The sequence below is a fragment of the Aotus nancymaae genome, unplaced genomic scaffold (assembly GCF_030222135.1).
Source record: "Aotus nancymaae isolate 86718 unplaced genomic scaffold, 86718_ANA_hifiasm-v0.15.2.pri h1tg000028l, whole genome shotgun sequence".
Taxonomy (NCBI): domain Eukaryota; kingdom Metazoa; phylum Chordata; class Mammalia; order Primates; family Aotidae; genus Aotus; species Aotus nancymaae.
The window spans coordinates 17,512,365-17,532,292 of record NW_026988441.1 but is presented as its reverse complement, the minus strand read 5'-3'; the positions used below and the strand labels follow the sequence as shown (position 1 = coordinate 17,532,292).

Genomic DNA, 19,928 nt, shown 5'->3' with positions numbered 1-19,928 from the left:
TCATATTCAGTTCATACTCCAATTTGCCCAATTGCCCCAAACTATTACAGCACGGAAGGACATGGGGTCTAGAGAAGAAGGGCAGTGGAAAGATGCCTGCCTTCATTTCCCCCTTCATCAAATGAGAGTATGTATTGTACCTGCCTCATAGGATTCAATGAAGGCACATGGCATAGTTGGTGTCACACAATGAACCCTCATTTGATGTTCGCTGTTATTGCTACTATTGTTATTGTTGAAATTGTTGATGTCAATATTGTTATGATTGGCACTCCTGAGAAGCAGCCCCAGGACACCCTCCCTACTCGGCCTGGTGGGAGATTGGGTCGGCCTTCACTCCCACTCAATCCCTGACAGTCACTCTGCCGATTGTGACGTCAGCTGATGCTGGGGGGCGTGGGGGGATCTGGCCGGAAATCCCTCTTCCTGTTGTAGATAAGCCCAGCTCAACCCAGCTGACCCCAGACTCTCCTCCCTCACTCCCCCATGTCGCAGGATCAAGACCCCGAGGCAGAGAACCAGTTCACCAAGCCCCCCGCCCCGCCCCCATCACCCTGTAAACATCTCCCAGCTCCCGCCCCCTCTCACCCAGCCAGCTGTTCCCCAAGTCCCCGTCCAAGCCCACGCCACCCCTGCAGCAAGGCAGCCCCAGAGGCCAGCGCCCATCCCCGAGGCAGGGGTCGCAGCTCAGCCTCGGCTCCGCCTCCGCCCTTGCAACTTGAGCCTAGCTGCGACCCCTGCTCTGACGTCTCGGAAAATTCCCCCTTGCCCAGGCCCTTGGGGGAGGGGGTGCATGGTATGAAATGGGGCTGAGACCCCCGGCTGAGGGCAGAGGAACCCGCCAGAGGTGAGCCATGAACTGAGGACTGGATGCCTGGGTGTCTGGGTTAGAAAGGACCTGGGGGACTAGACTCCTAAGAAGCCAGGGGCCTGGACTCCTGGATCTGAGAGACTGAGAGGGCTGTGGTCCCTCACTCCCGGGACCAAGATTCTAGGCTCCTGGGGAAGGAGGGAGCGGAGGCCTGGACTCCTGGCTCTGAGGGAAGCCAGGTCTGGGGCCCAGACTCCAGAGCCTCCAAGTGTCACCAGCTCACCCATTGCCATGTGGACTTTTCCCAACCCAGAACATTCAGAAGGAGCATCCATGGACCTGTGGAACTGGGATGAGGCATCCCCCCAGGAAGTGCCTCCGGGGAACAAGCTGGCAGGGCTGGGTAGGCTGCCCGGGCTGCCACAACGTGTGTGGGGAGGGTGCCCAGGTGGGGCCTCTGCTGACCCTAACCCCTTATCGCCTGCAGAAGGAGCCGAATTCGGCTTCTGTGTCCCTGATCTGGCGCTCCAAGGGGACATGCCGACAGCGACAGCAGAGACATGCTGGAAAGGTGGCTGCAGGCTGGGACTCCTGAGTGCTGGGAAAGAAGCAGGAGGCTGGGCTCCTAGGGCAAAGGGAGGAGGGGGGCGTGCCTAGGCTCCTGGGGCTGGGTGGGGAGGGGCTGCGTGCTTGACCTCCTGAGGGTGAAGGAGAAGGGGTCGCGGGGTGCTGAAATAGGGGCTGGGGGGATCATAACTCCCAGTCCCTGACAAGCAGACTAGAGGGTGGGTGGTTAGGGGTCTCTGTCATTGCTCACGCTCCTCCCTGAACTCAGGTACGAGCTCTTCCCTGGCAGGCTTCCCACAGCTGGACTGGGGATCCGCGTTACTGTACCCAGAAGTTCCATGGGGGGCGGGTGAGTGTGGGGAAAGGCGGTGGGAGGAGGGGACTGGTTCCAAGGCACCGGGGCTGGAGGTGTAGACTCTTGATCTTTGAGGACTGAGAATACCTGAGCCCTCAAGGTAGCATGGCCTGGATCCGGGACGGCCGGGCCCCAAGTGCCAGGGCCGAGAGCTTAGACCTCTAGAATTTTTGAGGGGGCACCTGGTCTCCCCTCACTCGGGGTCCGTTACTCCTCACAGAACCCGACCCTCAAGCTCTTCCATGGTCGGGGAACTGGACAGACATGGCGTGCACAGCGTGGGACTCTTGGAGCGGCGTCTCGCAGACCCTGGGCCCCGCTCCTCCCGGCCCGGGCCCCGCCCCTGCCGCCTGCTCTGAAGGCGCCGCGGGCCAGAACTGTGTCCCCACGGCGGGAGGGGTCACCTCGTGGTCGCGCGCCCAGGCCGCCAGGAGCACCCTCAGCTGGGACTGTTCTGTGGGCCCCGACGGCGTCACCTACTGGGGCAGTGACGTAGGCGGGGAGCCGCGCACGGACTGTACCATTTCGTGGCGCGGGCCCACGGGCCCGGACTGTACCACCTCCTGGAACCCGGGGCTGTGTGCGGATGGCACCACTTCTTTGAAGGGGTACCAGAGCTCAGCTCCCACCGCTTCTTCGGAACAGAGCCTGCAGTCGGACCGTGCCAGTTTGGCTCGTTGCCCCAAAACTAACCACCGAGGTGAGACGCCGCGAAGACGGCGGATAGTGCTAGGCTGGAGCCTTGAGCCCGGACAAAGGCACCTACGGGGGCGGGGCCCGGGAAACTGACAGCGAGGGGGCGGGGCTTAGGGATAGATACTGGAGGGAGGAGGGGCCGGTGGGCCGCAGTCCCAGGTCCTTGGGGAGGAGAGGACTAAGACGGTCTTCGAGGTCTTGTTAAGAGAGTCTTGTTAGTCTTCTAGGGACCAAGGGGATGAGGATCCAGGCTCCTGGATTATATAAAACGAAAGCGATGAAGGCCCAGACTCTGGGTCTCCAAGATGGGGAAGCCAAACTCCTAAATCTCTGACTGGGGCCCTGGACGCCCGAGTCCCCAAGGCTGACTGTTGGGTCCCCTATATAGAGGGATCTGAACTCGTGGATCCCAGAGAAGGGGGAATCCGGACTCCTGTGTCCCGAGTTGGGAGGACCCGGACCTCTAAATATTTAAAGGGGTGTGATCTAGGGCCGGGAAAACTGAGTGTGCCCCTCCCTTCACCCCACAGGTCCCATTCAGCTGTGGCAGTTCCTCCTGGAGCTGCTCCACGACGGGGCACGTAGCAGCTGCATCCGCTGGACAGGCAACAGCCGCGAGTTCCAGCTGTGCGACCCCAAAGAGGTGGGGCAGCCCTCCTGCCCAGCCAAGTCCTGCCCCGTCTCCTCTAGTTCAATTTAGCCCCGCCCAAGGGCTAGGTTCAATTGCCTAGACCTTGGCCCCGCCCCTCCCCGGCCCACTTGGGGCCCCGCCCAACCCTTCTCAAACCCAGTCTCCCGCGTGGACTCTTGCCACTACCAACCCAGTTTCCACCAGTCGGCGGGGCCTCCCCCAGTCTGCACTGCCCGCCGCCCCCAGGCCCGCCCCGCCCCTTCCCTCTCCTACCAAGCCGGGCCTCTATCCTAGGTGGCTCGGCTGTGGGGCGAGCGCAAGAGAAAGCCCGGCATGAATTACGAGAAGCTGAGCCGAGGCCTGCGCTACTACTATCGTCGCGACATCGTGCGCAAGAGCGGGGGGCGCAAGTACACGTACCGCTTCGGAGGCCGAGTGCCCAGCCTAGCCTATCCGGACTGTGCGGGGGACGGACAGAGAGCAGAGACTCAATAAAAATTCCCGATCAAACCTAGTCGCGCGTGCTCGTCTGATGCGTTCTTCCCGCTGCTGACACTGACTACGCCCGCTAGGGAGCCTAAGTGTGCGGCTCCACATGTTGGAATCTGGCCTCCCCACCTCGGAGACTCAGGCGCCTGGGCCTTCATTTCTTTCCTCTCACATAATCCAGGAGCCTGGATCCTTGCTCCCTAAAAGACTGCAGTGTCTTAGTCCTCTCCTCCCCGAAGACCCTGGAGTGCGGGCCACCAGTCCCAAGCCTCTTAAGCCCCTAGGTCCCTAAGCCCTGCTCCTCGCTGTCAATTTCCAGGGGCCCATCCCCTTAGGCCCCGCCTCTCGACTCCGCCTTCACTCCCTCCTCAGTCTTCGCAGACCTTAGTTTTGGGGTAAGGAACCACCCGCCTCCAGTGCTGGGCAATGACCAAAGGACACCCAGACCTTTAGGGAGCCTGCCATGTGCCCGCCCTGTGATGGGAAAGGCAAAGAAACTAAACCCAAAGCCCATAGGGCCTACTGTGTGCCTGCCCTGTGTCGGGACTTGTAGAGGAATCAGATCCAATCATGAAAGTATATCTGTCTGTTGTGTCCCCTTGAAGAGAAGACTCAGACTCCGAAAAGGGCTTACTCTGTGTCCTCCCAGTGCTAGGGATGATCAAGGAATTAAATCTAGTGCTTGCACCCCAATGCCACCCACTCTTTCCCCACTCCAAGCCAGAGGACACAGAACTCAGACCTACACTCTAAAGAGAGCCTATGCCATTCTGAGAGTCACTGAGTCCCTAAAGATAGCCTGCTGTGTGGTCATCCTGTGGGCGATGCTGGGGATACAGCAAGGACCAAGACAGCCCTGGACCCTCCCCTCAGGGAGCTCACAGTCTGGTGGGAAGACACACCCATCACCAGAGTATTTTGAGCTGGGATGGACTCCAGGGGATTGAGGGAGGCCAAAAGGAAGGACCTGACCTAGCCCAGGAGGAGAAAGGTGGAAGAGACTTCCTGGAGGAGGAGACAGCTGATTTGAGAAGCCAGGTAGGCAAAGAATGTTTCAGGCAGAAGGAACAAGAGCAAAGGCCCAGAGGTGGACGATCTCACACCACTGCTAAAAACTATCAATGTGGGCCAGGTATAGTGGCTCACACCTGTAATCTCAGCACTTTGGGAGGCTGAAGCAGGAGAAGGGCTTGAGGCCAGGAGTTCCAGACCAGCCTGAGCAACATGGAAAAACCCTGTCTCTATTAAAAATACAAAACTTAGCTGGGTGTGGTGGCGCATGCCTATAATCCCAGTTACTGGGGAGGCCAAAGCATGAGAATCGCTTGAACCTGGGAGGTGGAGGTTGCAGTGAGCCGAGACTGTGCCACTGCACTCCAGCCTGGGCGACAGAGCAAGATTCAGTCCAAAAAAAAAAGAAAGAAAGAAAATAAAGGAAAGAAGAGAAAGAAGAAAGAAAGGAAGAAAGGAAGGAAAAAAAGAAAGAAAGAAAAAATGGCCAAATTGTGTAGATCATTTATGAGGACATTGGCTTTAGACTAGGAGTCAGACCAGTATTCCTCTGGCAGGGTGGGCATATTGCAGAAGGCAGCTGGAAGCCAGGAGGCTAGGGAGTGTGCTACTGCAATAGTCCAGTCTGAAGGGGATGGTGGCTTGAACCAAATGGGCTAGAGGAAGATTATGGATATACTTGCAGGAAAAACCAACAGGATTTCTAGGTCAGCTATCCGGTATGAGAGAAGGATCAGAGACAAGGACTATTCTGTGGCCAGAAGCACAGAGTTAGTCATTTTCCCAAAGGGAACCGTTTCTGCCAGATCCTTCATAGATCCAAGCTTTTTTTTTTTTTTTTTTTTTTGAGACAGGCTGGGGATTTCCAGCTGTCTGGAATCCCCTCCCACATAGTGGGAGCTCTCTTTCCCCTCCTGGATTTCCTTTCCACACTCTTCGTGGAAGTTTTCTCTCTTCTCCTTTTTTCTCTTTTCTCTGCCTGAATAAAATCACCTTTCTGCAACAACAACAACAAAAAAAGAGACAGGCTGGTCAGGTGTTCGAGACCAGCTGGACCCACGTGGTGAAACCCCGTCTCTACTAAAAATACAAAAAATTAGCTGGGCATGGTGGCGCGTGCCTGTAATCCCAGCTACTCAGGAAGCTGAGGCAGGAGAATTGCCTGAACCCGGGAGGCGGAGGTTGCGGTGAGCCGAGATCGCGCCATTGCACTCCAGCCTGGGTAACAAGAGCGAAACTCCGTCTCCAAAAAAAAAAAAAAAAATACAAAAATTAGCCGAGCGTGGTGGTGGGCACCTGTAGTCCCAGCTATTCGGGAGGCTGAGGCGGGAGAATCGCTTGAACCCGGGAGGCGGAGGTTGCAGTGAGCCGAGATCGCACCACTGCCCTCCAGCCTGGGCCACAGAGTAAGACCCTGTCATAAAAATTTTTTTAAAAAAAAGAATTCCGAGTCACGGCACCAAAAAAAAAAGAAAAGAAATACCTGACACAGAAAAAGGGTTCAATAAATATTTCTTGCATGAATTAAAGTACTTTTGCTGAGACATTTTTCCCCACACCGACCCTCCAGCCAGTCCCGGGATCTGTCACGCATTCTCCGAATGAAGACCCGGAGGTGATAAAACCCGGTAACCACAGGCGTCCGAGCCCCAGCCGCGCAAGCTCACAATTGGGCCAGGAGTGATGATAAACAAGCATTCAGTCCAATAGAAAGTCGTAGTTCTCTTGCTGGGCGTGACCTGAATGGCGTCGTTGGCCGCTGGGCGGGAGCTCTAGCCGCCTGGAAGACTCCCCTATAGCCCATCTCGCTCAGCTTCCGGCTGGCCTTAGTTCCGGTTCCTGTCCGACTCCGGAATCTTTGCAGAGGGTCACATTGAGCTGCAAGGTGCATCGGGGGTGCCTTTAGGTGAGTGTGAAGGGTTCTGGAACCTGGAACCCCAGCCTAACGGGCTGAGGATCTGGACCCCAGCTTCCCCGAGAACGGGTTGAGGCTTCCGGCTGGCGGCGTCCAGCCTCCCTGGGCCCCGGGACCCTGTTGTTCTGTTCGTCGTAAGAGCTAACAATGATATAACAAGAGTTCTTCCTTGATGCGAGGCAACATCCCAAACAACTTAAATTAATTCATTTAACTCTCCCACCAGAGAGTTCTATGAGATAGGCTTGGGATCATCCCCTTTTGACAGTAAACAGGTTCGGAGATACCAAGGGACCTAGCCGAGCCTACACAGCGACCAGGATTTGGCCCAGGAGTTTGTCCTCCAGGGCTCTTCATCGCTAATTCACAGGCGTGGCCTCCCGCGGCTTGCCTGGGCTGCAGCCTGGCTCCCTGGTGTCCTGTCCATCCTCCCTTTTGGACGTGGGAGGGGCCGCAGCGTCACCTCCGAAGCACCCTCATCTTCAGATACCGGGTCGAGATATCGCCGGTAACCATCCTTCTGACTGCATCTGTGCCCCAGCGGCTGGTGTTTTACACCCCACCTCCCTACTGAAAGACCGTTTAGTGCTCCAGACCCCCCACCACCACTTTGCATCGTTTGAATTTGACACTGCTCTGCAAGTCTCTATATAGCCCCACGACTCCTAGGGATTCCCTCAAATATAGACACTTTCTCTCAGGTTCCTGACGAACATTATGTGTCACTTCTTCAGAGACATTATATTAAAGATGTTGAACCCTGGGTCCGCAGAGTTGGGAGAATTCCAGAAATGCTAGTATTTGAATTGGGGTGAGGGGGTGGAATTACATCTGTGTATTAACCTTTTGGGGCAACAACCTCGGTAGTACTAGCAGCAGCTGTGATTTTGTTAGCAATCAAAACCATAGACAGTTTTTTCTCCTTTTTTGAGACGGTCTCTGTGTACCCAGGCTGGCATACAGTGGCGAAATCTTGGCTCACGGTGACCTCTGCTTCCCCGCGCAAACGATCCTACCTCAGTAGCTGGGACCACAGGCATGCGCCACCACACCTGGCTAATTTTAATATTTTTTTGTAGAAATGGGGTTTCTCCATTGTTACCCAGGCTGGTCTCGAACTCCTGTGTTCAAGTGATCCTCCTACCTCAGGGTCCCAAAGTACTGGGATTACAGGTGTGAGCCACAGTACCCCACCTAAAATCACAGATATTCTTATATCGCATTATAACTGCAGATGTCACAAAATACTATATCCCCTCATGATTACTTGAGTGAGGTTGCAGGGAGTCTCGCTCTGTCACCCAGACTGGAGTGCAGTGCTGTGATCTCGGCTCACTGCAACCTCCGCCTCCTGGTTTCAAGCGATTTTCCTGCCTCAGCCTCCCAAATAGCTGGGATTACAGGCAACCACCACCACGCCTGGCTAATTTTTGTATTTTTAGTAGAGACAGGATTTCACCATGTTGGCCAGGCTGGTCTTGAACTCTTGACCTTAGGTGATCCACCTGGCTTGGCCTCCCAAAGTGTTAGGATTATAGGTGTGAGCCACCGCACCTAGCCAAAATTGTATTTCTTAATGAATCCTCAGCTGGATATAACTGGTTTTCTTTGTGATACTATTCAGGTTTTTTTTTACTTCTTCATGTACTCCTGGAACTTATGCAATGTTTTAATACATTTAAACATATTCAGGCCAGGTTTGGTGGCTCACGCCTGTAATCCCAGCACTTTGGGAGGCCAAGGTGGGTGGATCATCTGAGGTCAGAAGTTCGAAACCAGTCTGACCAACATGGTGAAACCTCGTCTCTACTCAAAATACAAAACAAATTAGCTGGGCGTGGTGGTGGGCACCTGTAATCTCAGCTATTCAGGAGGCTGAGGCAACAGAATTGCTGAACCTGGGAGGCAAAGGCTTCAGTCAGCCTAGATCGCACCAGTGCACTCCAGCCTGGGCAACAGAGCAAGGGCAGTCTCAAAAAAAGAAAAAACATATTCAGTGAGGGGTTTATGAGAGTCGTCAGACCACTGAGGAGTCTGTGGCACCAAAAAGATGAATAACCTTTGCAGTGTAGATTATGCCAACAATGGAGGTAGCCCACCATTTATTTTTATGCCAGATAACCTTAGGGAGTCACTTAGACACCCTGTTCCTTCCTCGTCTGGGCAGTGGTGATAGTAATAGTTCCTGCGTTCCTACCTTTTAGAGTGGCTGTAGGAGTCAAGCGTGTAAAACAGCACTTGGCATGTAGTAAGCATTCAGTGAGTGTTAGCTCATGTTATTTGGGAACCAGGCTTGATTTTGCTGAGGAGTTGCACCCCAACCCTGCCGCGACTTCCACACTCAGATGTGTGGAGCGCCCTGCCCCTCATCTCTGTGTGTATGTTGAGAGGCAGGAACTTGTTCACACCCCCCACCATTCTTCTGTGCCTCCTCTCTTCCATTGATCCTGGGTAGTCTGGCTTGCTCGGGGCCCCTACCAACACCCACTCCTTTCGCCTCCAGGATTCAGCACCATGGCGGAAGAGATGAAGTCCAAAGTCAAGAACTACAAGACCGCCCCTTTTGACAGCCGCTTTCCCAACCAGAACCAGACCAGGAACTGCTGGCAGAACTACCTGGGTAAGCAGGACCTCTCCCTGGCCGCACACCTCTAGTCCCTCACCTCTTGCCTCTTCCTAGGGGACCCATCCACCCCAGCATCCTACCTCTTCTTCTGGACATCCTTCCTCTGGAGGGCCCATGCGTCTTATCACTTGCTGTTCAGGTCCAGGCTTAGGTTACAGACTTTGGTTCCTGCAATGATTTTTTTTTATTTTAATTTTTTATTATTATTATGGTTTTGTTTTTGTGGGGTTTTTTTCCCCTCAGAGATGGGATCTCACTCTGTCACGTAGGCTGGAGTGCAGTGGCACAATCATAGCTCACTGCAGCCTCAATCTCCTGGGCTCAAGAGGTTGTCCTGCCTCAGCCTCTCAAGTAGCTGGGACCACAGACCCACACTACTGCATTTGGCTAATTTTTTTTTTGTGGAGAAGAGGTCTCATTTTGTTGCCCAGGCTGGTCTCAAACTCTTGGCTTCAGGCAATCTTCCTGCCTCACCTTCCCAAAGTGTTGGGATTACAAGCGTGAGCCACTGTGCCTGGCCCCTACAATGATTTTTTTTTAATGTGTATGTGTGTGTGTAATGTAACATGAACAGAAAGTACATAAAAAACATGTACAGCTGAATAATTCCAAAGAGAACCCCTTGTGCCACCATAACCTGGGTAGAAAAGTAGACATTACCCACCCTCTCCTCTCCTCTTCCTTGCCTGCCTTATGCCCTCTGTGGAACACAACACCATGCACTCCCCAACAGAGAAGTAACTCTACTAAGTAGGGGTGATCACATCTTTGTTTTTGTTTTTGTTTTTTTGAGACAGAGTTTTTTGCTCTTGTTGCCCAGGCTGGAGTGCAATGGCACGATCTCGGCTCACTCTGCCTCCTGAGTTCAAGTGATTCTCCTGCCTCAGCCTCCTGAGTAGCTGGGATTATAGGCACGTGCCACCACGCCTGGCTAATTTTTTGTTTTTGTTTTTGTGTTTTTGAGTCTCACTCCATCACCCAGGCTGGAGTGCAGTGGCATGATCTCGGCTCACTCCAACCTCTGCCTCCTGGATTCAGGCAATTCTCTGCTTCAGCCTCCCAAGTAGCTGGAATGATTACAGGCGCCCACCACCACGCCCAGCTAATTTTTTCGTATTTTCAGTAGAGACGGGGTTTTACCATGTTGGCTAGGCTGGTCTTGAACTTCTGACCTCGTGATCCACTACCTCGGCCTCCCAAAGTGCTGGGATTACAGGTGTGAGCCACCGTACCTGGCCTCACATCTTTGTTTTTTACCACCATGTTTATTATTTTATTTTACTTTATTTTATGTTTTCTTTTATTTATGTTATATATTTTGTGTTATGTTGTTATGTTATTGATGTAGTTTTGTTCTTGTCTTCCAGGCTGGAGTGCAGTGGCACGATATCAACTCACTGCAACCTCCGCCTCCCGGGTTCAAGTGATTCTCCTGCCTCAGCCTCCCAAGTAGCTGGGACTACAGGCATGTGCCACCACACCCAGCTAATTTTGTATTTTGTAGTAAAGACGGGGTTTCTCCATATTGGTCAGGGTGGTCTCAAACTCCTGACTTCCAGTGATCTGCCTTCCTCAGCCTCCCTAAGTGCTGGGATTACAGGCATGAACCAGCTCACCCGGCCTAGATTGTCTGCCAGATGATTGGCCTGGCGCAGTGGCACATGCCTGTAATCCCAGCACTTTGGGAGGCCAAGGCGGGTGGATCACTGGAGGTTAGAAGTTCAAGACCTGGCCAATGTGGTGAAACCCGGTCTCTACTAAAAATACAAGAGAAATCAGCCAGGTGTGGGGTGGGCACCTGTAGTCGCAGCTACTCGGGAGGCTGAGGCAGGAGAATCGCTTGAACCTGGGAGGCGGAGGTTGCAGTGAGCCAATATCGCGACATTGCACTCCAGCCTGGACAACAGGAGCAAAACTCCGTCTCAGAAAATAAACAACAACAACAAAAAAAAAACACCAGATGGTTCCCTTTCTGCCTTCATTCTTAGGACTCAACATCCTGGCATCAAGATTATCTTCCCCACTTCTCTTGTCTTGTTTCTGGATTTCCACAGTCTGCACACATGCCACTCATCTTTCCCCATCATTCCCGGTGCCAGAAATAAACAGCAGTTCTCTGGGGCAGGGGTTGCAATATCAATTTAGTAAGATGTCTAGCCCTTGTTCTTACACTTGTAAAATATGTTTCCTGTCTGTGTGTTATTGTTATGTCTGTATAACTGATGATGAAGTAAAAAGTATTTCTCACTGAGTTTTGACCAGAAATGTGTTCCATGGCTGGCACAGTAGCTCACACCTGTAATCCCAGGACTTTGGGAGGCCGAGGTGGGCAGATCGAGACCAGCCTGGCCAACGTGGCGAAACCCTGTCTCTACTAAAAATACAAAAATTAGCTGGGCGTGGTGACAGGTGCCTATAACCCCAGCTACTTGGGAGACTAAGGCAGGAGAATCACTTGAACCTGGGAGGAGATAGAGGTTGCAATAAGTCGATATCACACCATTGCACTCCAGCCTGGGTAACAGAGCAAGACACTGCCTTTAAAAAAAAAAAAAAAGAAAAAGAAAAGAAATGTGTTCCAGCTCTTGATCTGGGCTGACTTGACCCCCTTTCTTCGCAGACTTCCACCGCTGTGAGAAGGCACTGAATGCTAAAGGAGATGATGTGTCTGTGTGCCAGTGGTACCGGCGTGTATACAAGTCCCTCTGCCCCATATCCTGGGTATGTGCCTCCTACCAGGGCCCTTTGGATGCTGGGGTGGGGGTCTTAGCAGAGAGGAGTGTGGTGGCTTGGTAGGAGCTCATCTGTGAGGGGCAGAGGGAGTGACTCAGTGCCTTTCCTCCCTCCTAGAATTGCCTCCCTTTCTCCTGCTGACGCCCCTCAAGCAGTCAGGGCTGTCAGCTGAGGTGACTAGGGCATCTCGCTAGGTGTAGCTCACTCACGCACTCTCCAGATACTTACTCAGCACTGGGCTCTCATCCCTGTACAGTCACAATTTGGTGCAGTCCTGTCCTTCTTTATTATGAAAATTTTCAAAGTAGAGAGAATAATTCATTGACCTCCAAATACATCCATCACCCAAAATGAATAGTTATCAAGATTTTTCCACAGTTTCTTCATGTACCCCTTTTCTTTTTTTTCTTTCCTTTGCAGAAGTATTCTAAAGCAAATCCCAGACATGGCATTTCACCCCTGCCTACTTCAGTGTGCTCTTCTCTCTCTCTTTTTTTTTTTTGAGATGGAGTCTTGCTCTGTCACCCAGGCTGGAGTGCAGTGGCACAGTCTCTGCTCAGTATAACCTCTGCCTTTCAGGTTCAAGCGATTCTCCTGCCCCAGCCTCGAAAGTAGCTGGGGTTACAGTCGCACACCACCATGCCAGCTAATTTTTTGTATTTTTAGTAGAGATAGGGTTTCAACATGTTGACCAGGCTGGTCTTGAACTCCTGACCTCATGATCCACCCACCTCGGCCTCCCAAAGTGCTGGGATTACAGGCGTGAGCCACCACACCCGGACCCAGTGTGCATTTCTAAATAATAACACAATAAGTCCTTTCAACCCTGATCTGAGCAAATCTGTTGTCAATATTTAGTAGCTCTTTGCTATGCCCCTGCCCTTTGTTTAAAAAAAAAAAAATTAAAGACAGCGTCTCACTGTGTTGCCCAGGCTGGACTCAAACTCCTGGGTTCAAATGTTCCTCCTGCCTCAGCCACTTGAGTAGCTGGGACTATAGGCATGTGCCACTGTGCCTGGTGTTATCTATCTATCTATCTATCTATCTATCCATCCATCCATCTGAGACAGAGTCTTGCTCTTTTGCCCATGCTGGAGTGCAGTAGCATGATCTCGGCTCACTGCAGCCTCCGCCTTGTGGGTTCAAGTGATTCTCCTGCCTCAGCCTCCTCAGTAGCTGGGACTACAGGCACGAGCCACCACACCTGGCCTCATTTTTGTATTTTTTGTAGAAACAGGGTTTTGCCATGTTGCCTAGGCTGGTCTCAAACTTTCTGAGCTCAAAGCAGTCTGCCTGCCTCAGCCTCCCAAAGTGTTGGCATTACAAGTGAGAGCCACAGAACTCAGCCGAATCTTTCAAAATAGAAAAAAAATTACTCTTCTTTAACTCAGCAGTTCCGTATCTAGGCACGCTACAAAAATCTTCATGTACAAAGATGCCCATTGCAGAGTTGTTTGTAATGGGGAATATTTGGAAATAACCCAAGTTAAAATATTATCTTGATAGTCTTTATAGAGTCTGTGGTGATCTACATGCTGGCACTTAGAAAGAATGCTAAGACACAGGAAAAGCAAGTTGCAGAACAGTTTATATACTAGGACCCAATTTGCAAGGACGGAGTTTTTATGGTATGGTATGTGTGTGTAAATAAAGTAGGCACGAACAGATGGCACTTATTATGGGCCAGCTCTGTTGTTACCACCTTTTTTTTTTTTTTTTTTTGAGATGGAGTTTTGCTCTTGTTGCCCAGGCTGGAGTGTGATGGTGTGATCTTGGCTGACCGAAACCTCTGCCTCCCGGGTTCAAGCCATTCTCCTGCCTCAGCCTCCTGAGTAGCTGGAATTACAGGCATGTGCCACCACACCCGGCTAATTTTGTATTTTTGGTAGAGACGGGGTTTCTCCATGTTGGTCAGACTGGTCTCCCGGCCTCCCAAAGTGCTGGGATTACAGGCATGAGCTGCTGTGCGTGGCCCAGCACTATTTTTTTTTTCTTTTTTTTTGATACAGAGTCTCACTCAGTCTCCCAGGCTGGAGTGCAGTGGTGCAATTTCAGCTCACTGCAACGTCCGCCTCCCGGCTTCAAGCAATTCTCCTGCCTCAGCCTTCCTAGTTTCTGGGATTACAGGCGCCTGCCACCATGCCTAGCTAATTTTTGTATTTTTATTAGAGATGGGGTTTCACCGTGTTGTCCAGGCTGGTCTCAAACTCCTGACCTCAGGTGATCTACCCTCCTCAGCCTCCCAAAGTGCTAGGATTACAGGTGTGAGCCACCGCACCCAGCCATGTTAGCATCACATAAGGTCAACATGCTAAAACAACCACATGAGGCAGGTACTATTGTTAGTATCCTCATTTTACAGAATTGGAAACCTGAGGCCCGGAAAGGCTAACTTGGCCACGGTCGCACAGCTGGGAAGTGATGGAGCAGGGATTCAGATTCAGCCTCTGTTGTCCATGCTTTCATCCACTGTTCCTTACCCCCGTGGTCCTCACCCTTTTTGGCACCAGGGACCGGTTTCATGGAAAACAGGTTTTCCACTGACGGGTTTGTGGATGGTGTATTACGTGTATTGTGCACTTTATTTCTATTATTATTACGTTATATAATGAAATAATTATACAACTCGCCATACTGTAGAACCAGTGGGAGCCCTGAGCTTGTTTTCTGCAACTAGTCGGTCCCATCTGGGGTGACAGGAGACAGTGACAGATCATCAGGCATTGGATTCTCATAAGCGCACAACCTAGATCCGTCACATGCACAGTTCACAATGGGGTTCGCACTCTTGTGAGAATCTAATGCCGCGCTGACATGGCAGGAGGCGGAGCTCAGGCAGTAACGCGAGCATTGGGGAGTGGCTGTAAATACAGGGGCAGCTCCTCTCGCCCGCCTGCCACTCACCTCCTGCTGTGTGGCCCAGTTCCTAACTGGCCACAGACCAGTACCTGGTAGGTACTGGTTGGGGCTCAGGGACCCCTGCCTTATAGCATATAAATGTGAGCATGTATGTGTATAAAATGTATATGCACTGGGCGCGGTGGTGCGTGCCTGTAGTCCCAGCTACTCGGGTGGCTGAGGCTGACGTGGGAGGATCCCTTGAGCCCAGGAGTTCTGGGCTGTAGTGGCTATGCCCATCAGTGTCTGCACTAAGTTCGGCATCAATATGGTCCTCCCAGGATCAGGACCACCAGGTTGTCTAAGGAGGGGTGAACTGGCCCAGATTGGAAACGGAGCAGGTCAAAACTCTCGTGCTGATCGGCAGTGGGATCACGCCTGTGAATAGCCACTGCACTACAGCCTGGGCAACATAGGGAGACCCAGTCTCTAAAAAAAAAAAAAAGAAGAAAAAGAAACCTTTTTATAAAAAATGTATATGCTTGTAACTGGCTGTGAGGTCCACAAAGAGTAGAGTGTTGCTTTTAGGGAGTATAAATTTGACATGGGCCTTAACATCTTTTTTTTTTTTTTTGAGATGGAGTCTCGCTCTGTATCCCAGGCTGGAGTGCAGTGGCCCGATCTCAGCTCACTGCAACCCCCACCTCCTGGGTCCCATTCAAGCAGTTCTCCTGCCTCAGCCTCCCAAGTAGCTGGGATTACAGGCATGAGCCACCATGCCCAGCTAATTTTTGTATTTTTTAGTAGAGACAGGGTTTCACCATGTTGGCCAGTCTGGTCTTGAACTGCTGACTTTGTGATCTGCCCACCTCGGCCTCCCAAAGTGCTGGGATTACAGGCGCGAGCCACCACGCCTGGCCCATTATTTATTTATTTATTTATTTATTTTTTAGGAGGCAGAGCCTCACTCTGTCACTCAGGCTGGAGTGCAGTGTGCAGTGGTAGCATCATAGCTCACTGCAGCCTTGAACTCCTGAGTTCAAGCAGTTCTCCCACCTCAGCCTCCCTAGGAGCTGGGACCTAGTTGCTGGTGCATGCCACCATGCCTGACTAAGTTTTGTATTTTTTGTAGAGACAGGGTTTTGCCATGTTTACCAGGCCGGTCTCAACTCCTGGGCTCAAGTGATCCTCCCACCTCAGCCTCCGAACGTGCTGGAATTATAGGCATGAGCCACCATGCCTAGGTTATTTTTTTATTTTTTGTAGAGATGGGGGTCTTGCTGTGTTGTCCAGGTTGGTCTCAAACTCCTGGGCTCAAGCAGTCCTCCCGCAGTGGCCCTCCAAGGTGCTGGGATGGCAGGCCCGAGTCACCACACCTGGCCTCCGTCATCGCTTGTACGAAGCATTGCCTGGGGTCAGTGGTGGGATTGCACTGCATATTCTGTTTGGCACTGTTTTTGCACTCAACTGTGTACCTTGAAGGTAATGCCAGAACATCAATCAACCTTCTTTTTTTTCACAGCTGGCTACTATTCCATCTCCCCTATTTGGACAGACAGCACAGTGTTGACCCGAGGTTCTGGAAGCAGGGCCCGCCCTTGGGGCTCTGTACGGTGACAGATCTCCCCAGCGACAGCTCTGCAGTGGGCTTGGGGTTTTCCTGCCCTTAGCTCTCCTCCCAGCATGTCAGCTCATTCAGAACAGTGATTTCTCTTTCGGGGTCACTGCTGATTCCCTGGCCCCTGGAATAGAGGTTGGCACACAGCAGGTACCCATCGATATTGGTTGAACAAATAGGTGGGCAAAGTGAGGAAGATAAGAAGCCCACCCATTCAGTTTCCCCACCTCAGAGGGAGTAACACTGTCTTTCCACAGGTCACAGACTGGGACGAGCAGCGGGCTGATGGCACTTTTCCCGGGAAGATCTGAACTGGCTGCACCACCCTCTCCTGCATCCTCTGTCCTTCTCCCAAGGTGGTAAAGGGAGACCTAGCACCCAGTGATCCCTGCCCCGGGATCCTAAATCATGACTTAACTGCTAATAAAAACTCGTTGGAAAAGTGAGACTGTACATGTGAATGAGCTGGGCAGTTGGGCAAGAAGCTGGCTGGAATCAGTGCTTTGACCAAGGAGGGGGTCCAGTGAATATTTTTTCTGTTTTGTTTTTGAACTTTAATTTTATTTTATTTTATTTTTTAATAGAGATGAGGTTTCACCATGTTGTTCAGGCTGTTCTTGAACTCCTGACCTTGTGATCCACCTACCTCAGCCTCCCAAAGTGCTGGGATTACAGGCGTGAGCCACCACACCCAGCCAAATTTAATTTAACTTTAAAAAAAAAAATCAGTCCAGGCTGGAGTGCAGTGGTGCTATCTTAGTTCACTGCAGCCTCCGCCTCCCAGGTACAAGCAATTCTCCCACCTCAGTCTCTCAAGTAGCTGCGATTACAGGGGCATGCCACCACACCCGGCTATATTTTGCATTTTTAGTAGAGACAGGGTTTCACCATGTTGAATATTGTATTTTCTTTTTAATAGAGACAGGGATTTTCCATGTTGGCCTGGCTGGTCTCGAACTCCTGACCTCAGGTGATCCACCAGCCTCGGCCTCCCAAAGAGCTTGGATTACAGGCGTGAGCCACTGCCTGTACAATAAAGAGCTCCTGGTCAGGCACAATGGTTTACACCTGTCCCAGCACTTTGGGAGGCAGAGGCGGGCAGATCACTTGAGGTTGTGAGTTCAAGACCCAGCCTGACCACATGGAAAAACCCCGTCTCTACTAAAAAGAAAATACAAAATTAGCAGGCTGTGTGTACAATTGTCAACAAATGACCAATCTGTTTTATCTCTAACGACCACTCCCCCACCACCACCCTACATCATTTTAAAGCTAATCCTGGAGATTATATTTTATCCAGAAATAAGTAACTATATGTATCTCTTGGAGATACTATTTATTTTTTATTTTTTGAGATGGAGTCTTGCTCTGTTGCCAAGGCTGGAGTGCAGTGGTGTCATCTCAGCTCTCTGCAACCTCCGCCTCCTGGGTTCAAACTACTCTCCAGCCTCCAGATACCTATTTTTTTTTTTTTTTTTTTTTGCCCAGACTGGAGTGCAGTGGCATGATCTCAGCTTTCTGCAGCCTCCACCTCCCAGGTTCAAGCGATTCTCCTACCTCAGCCTCCTGAGTGGCTGGGACTACAGGCGCCCGTCACCACACCCGGCTAATTTTTGTGCTTTTAGTTAAGACAAGATTTCACCATGTTGGCCAGGTTGGTCTCCAACTCCTGACCTTAGATGATCTGCCCACCTCAGCCTCCCAACGTGCTGGGATTACAGGCATGAGGCACTGCACCCAGCCAACACCAGGAAAATTTCAAATGAAATAGGACAGCCAGTGAAAAGTCAAGGTGCTAACCTCCCTGAGTCCAGCTACCGAGTTCTGCCCAGGGGCTGTCACCCATTCCAGTGTTTCCTGTACATTCCTTTAGAGATAGCCCTTGCATCTAGAAGTATTTGTAAATATATTGATCTGATTTGATTTGGTGCCCATTTACTCCCTGATCTATTTCCGTTTGCTCACATGGTCCCTGCCACACTAGCCTCTTCAGTGCGCAGAAACTCCGTGAGCAAATGAAGTATTTCGTCACACCAGGCTGGCTCCAACCTGAGTCCTTTACCCTTGCTGTTTACTCGGCCTGTAATGTTTGTCCACCAGCTGCCCACAGGCTCACCCCCTCAGCACCTTCAGGTCTTCATTTAGTGAGGCCTTGCTTGACCACTCAGCCTACAACTTCAACCCCTCCTGCTTTGTGCCCCTTCATTCCTTCTGTTTCTTAAGCACTTACTACTAACGTGCCAAATATCCTTCATCATTGCACCACTGGAATATAATTTCCATGCCGGCAGATTTGAAAATGGATATTTAGGATGCAGTGGCTCATGCCTGTAATCCCAGCACTTTGGGAGGGTGAGGTGGGCAGATCACCTGAGGTGTTTGAGACCAGCCTGACTAACGTGAAGAAACCCTCTCTACTAAAAATACAAAATATTAGCCGCAAATGGTAGTGCATGCCTGTAATCCCAGCTACTCGGGAGACCAAGGCAAGAGAATCACTTGAATCTGGGAGGTGGAGGTTGTGGTGAGCCAAGATCCTGCCATTGCACTCCAGCCTGGGCAACAAGAGCGACACTCCATCTCAAAAAAAAAAAAAAAGAGGGCCGGGCCTGGTGGCTTATGCCTGTAATCCCAGCACTTTGGGAGGCCAAGGCGGGTGGATTACGAGGTCAAGAGATCGAGACCATCCTGGTCAACATGGTGAAACCCCGTCTCTACTAAAAATACAAAAAATTAGCTGGGCATGGTGGCGCGTGCCTGTAATCCCAGCTACTCGGGAGGCTGAGGCAGGAGAATTGCCTGAACCCAGGAGGCAGAGGTTGTGGTGAGCCGAGATCACGCCATTGCACTCCAGCCTGGGTAACAAGAGCGAAACTCCGTCTCAAAAAAAAAAAAAAAAGAGATCCTCCAACCTCAGCCTCTCAAGTAGCTGGGACTACAGGTGTTTGCCACCACGCCCAGCTAATTTTTGTATTTTGTATTTTTATTTTTTGTAGAGATGGGGTTTGCGCATTTTGTCCAGGCTTGTCTCCAACTCCTGGGCTCAAGCGATCCTCCTGCTGCAGCCTCCCAAGGTGCTGGGATTACAGATGTGAGCCACCATGCCCGGCCCACCTGTTACTCTTACTGATGATTACTTATATGTGATGGGTCACTTCTCTCTTGCTGCTTTCAAGGTTCTCTTTTTATCTTTCAACAATTTGATTATGATACGTCTAGTGATGGATATCTTTGAATTTATCCTATTTGAAGATTGTTGAGCTTCTTGGCTCTATAGACTAATGATTTTTTTCATCAGATTTTGGGAGTTCTCAGCCATTCTTTCTTCATATACTTTTTTACCCCTTCCTTTTTGTCCTCTGCTTCTGGGACTCCAATTATTCGATGATGTCTCACAGGTCTCTGAAGCTCTGTTCATTTTCCTTCATTCTTTTTTCTTTTTGTTCCTTAGATTTGATCATCTCAACTGATCTATTCTCATATGCACTGATCTTTTCTTCCACCTACTCAAATCTGTTGTTGAACCCTCTATTGAAGTTTTTCATTTTAGTTATTGTACTTTTCAAGTCCCAAATTTCTATTTAGTTCTTTTAAAATAATTTCTGCTTTTAGGCCAGGCATGGTGGTTCACACCTCTA

At 51.1% G+C, this 19,928-nt stretch overlaps 2 protein-coding genes across 5 annotated transcripts; both read left to right on the top strand.

Annotated features, from left to right (window-relative positions):
* The first annotated feature begins 433 nt into the window (after positions 1-433).
* On the top strand, positions 434-3,573 carry ETV2 (ETS variant transcription factor 2). Of its 4 annotated transcripts, XM_012437921.3 has the most exons (7): positions 434-847; positions 1,125-1,214; positions 1,299-1,382; positions 1,647-1,727; positions 1,954-2,433; positions 2,960-3,072; positions 3,355-3,573. In XM_012437921.3, exons 2-7 carry the CDS (start codon positions 1,145-1,147, stop codon positions 3,553-3,555), a joined length of 1,029 nt encoding a protein of 342 aa, XP_012293344.2. In that variant the 5' UTR covers positions 434-847; positions 1,125-1,144; the 3' UTR covers positions 3,556-3,573. The 4 variants fall into 4 exon arrangements, with proteins under 4 accessions (XP_012293344.2, XP_012293353.1, XP_012293361.2 ...); XM_012437930.3 differs by lacking the exon at positions 1,125-1,214; XM_012437938.3 differs by lacking the exons at positions 1,647-1,727; positions 1,954-2,433.
* Positions 3,574-6,359: 2,786 nt separating this feature from the next.
* LOC105707106 (cytochrome c oxidase subunit 6B1) lies at positions 6,360-16,736 on the top strand. Its single transcript, XM_012437900.2, has 4 exons — positions 6,360-6,466; positions 8,979-9,095; positions 11,722-11,822; positions 16,548-16,736. The coding sequence occupies exons 2-4, from the start codon at positions 8,990-8,992 to the stop codon at positions 16,599-16,601; spliced, it is 261 nt and encodes an 86-aa protein (XP_012293323.1). The 5' UTR covers positions 6,360-6,466; positions 8,979-8,989; the 3' UTR covers positions 16,602-16,736.
* Positions 16,737-19,928: the final 3,192 nt, after the last annotated feature.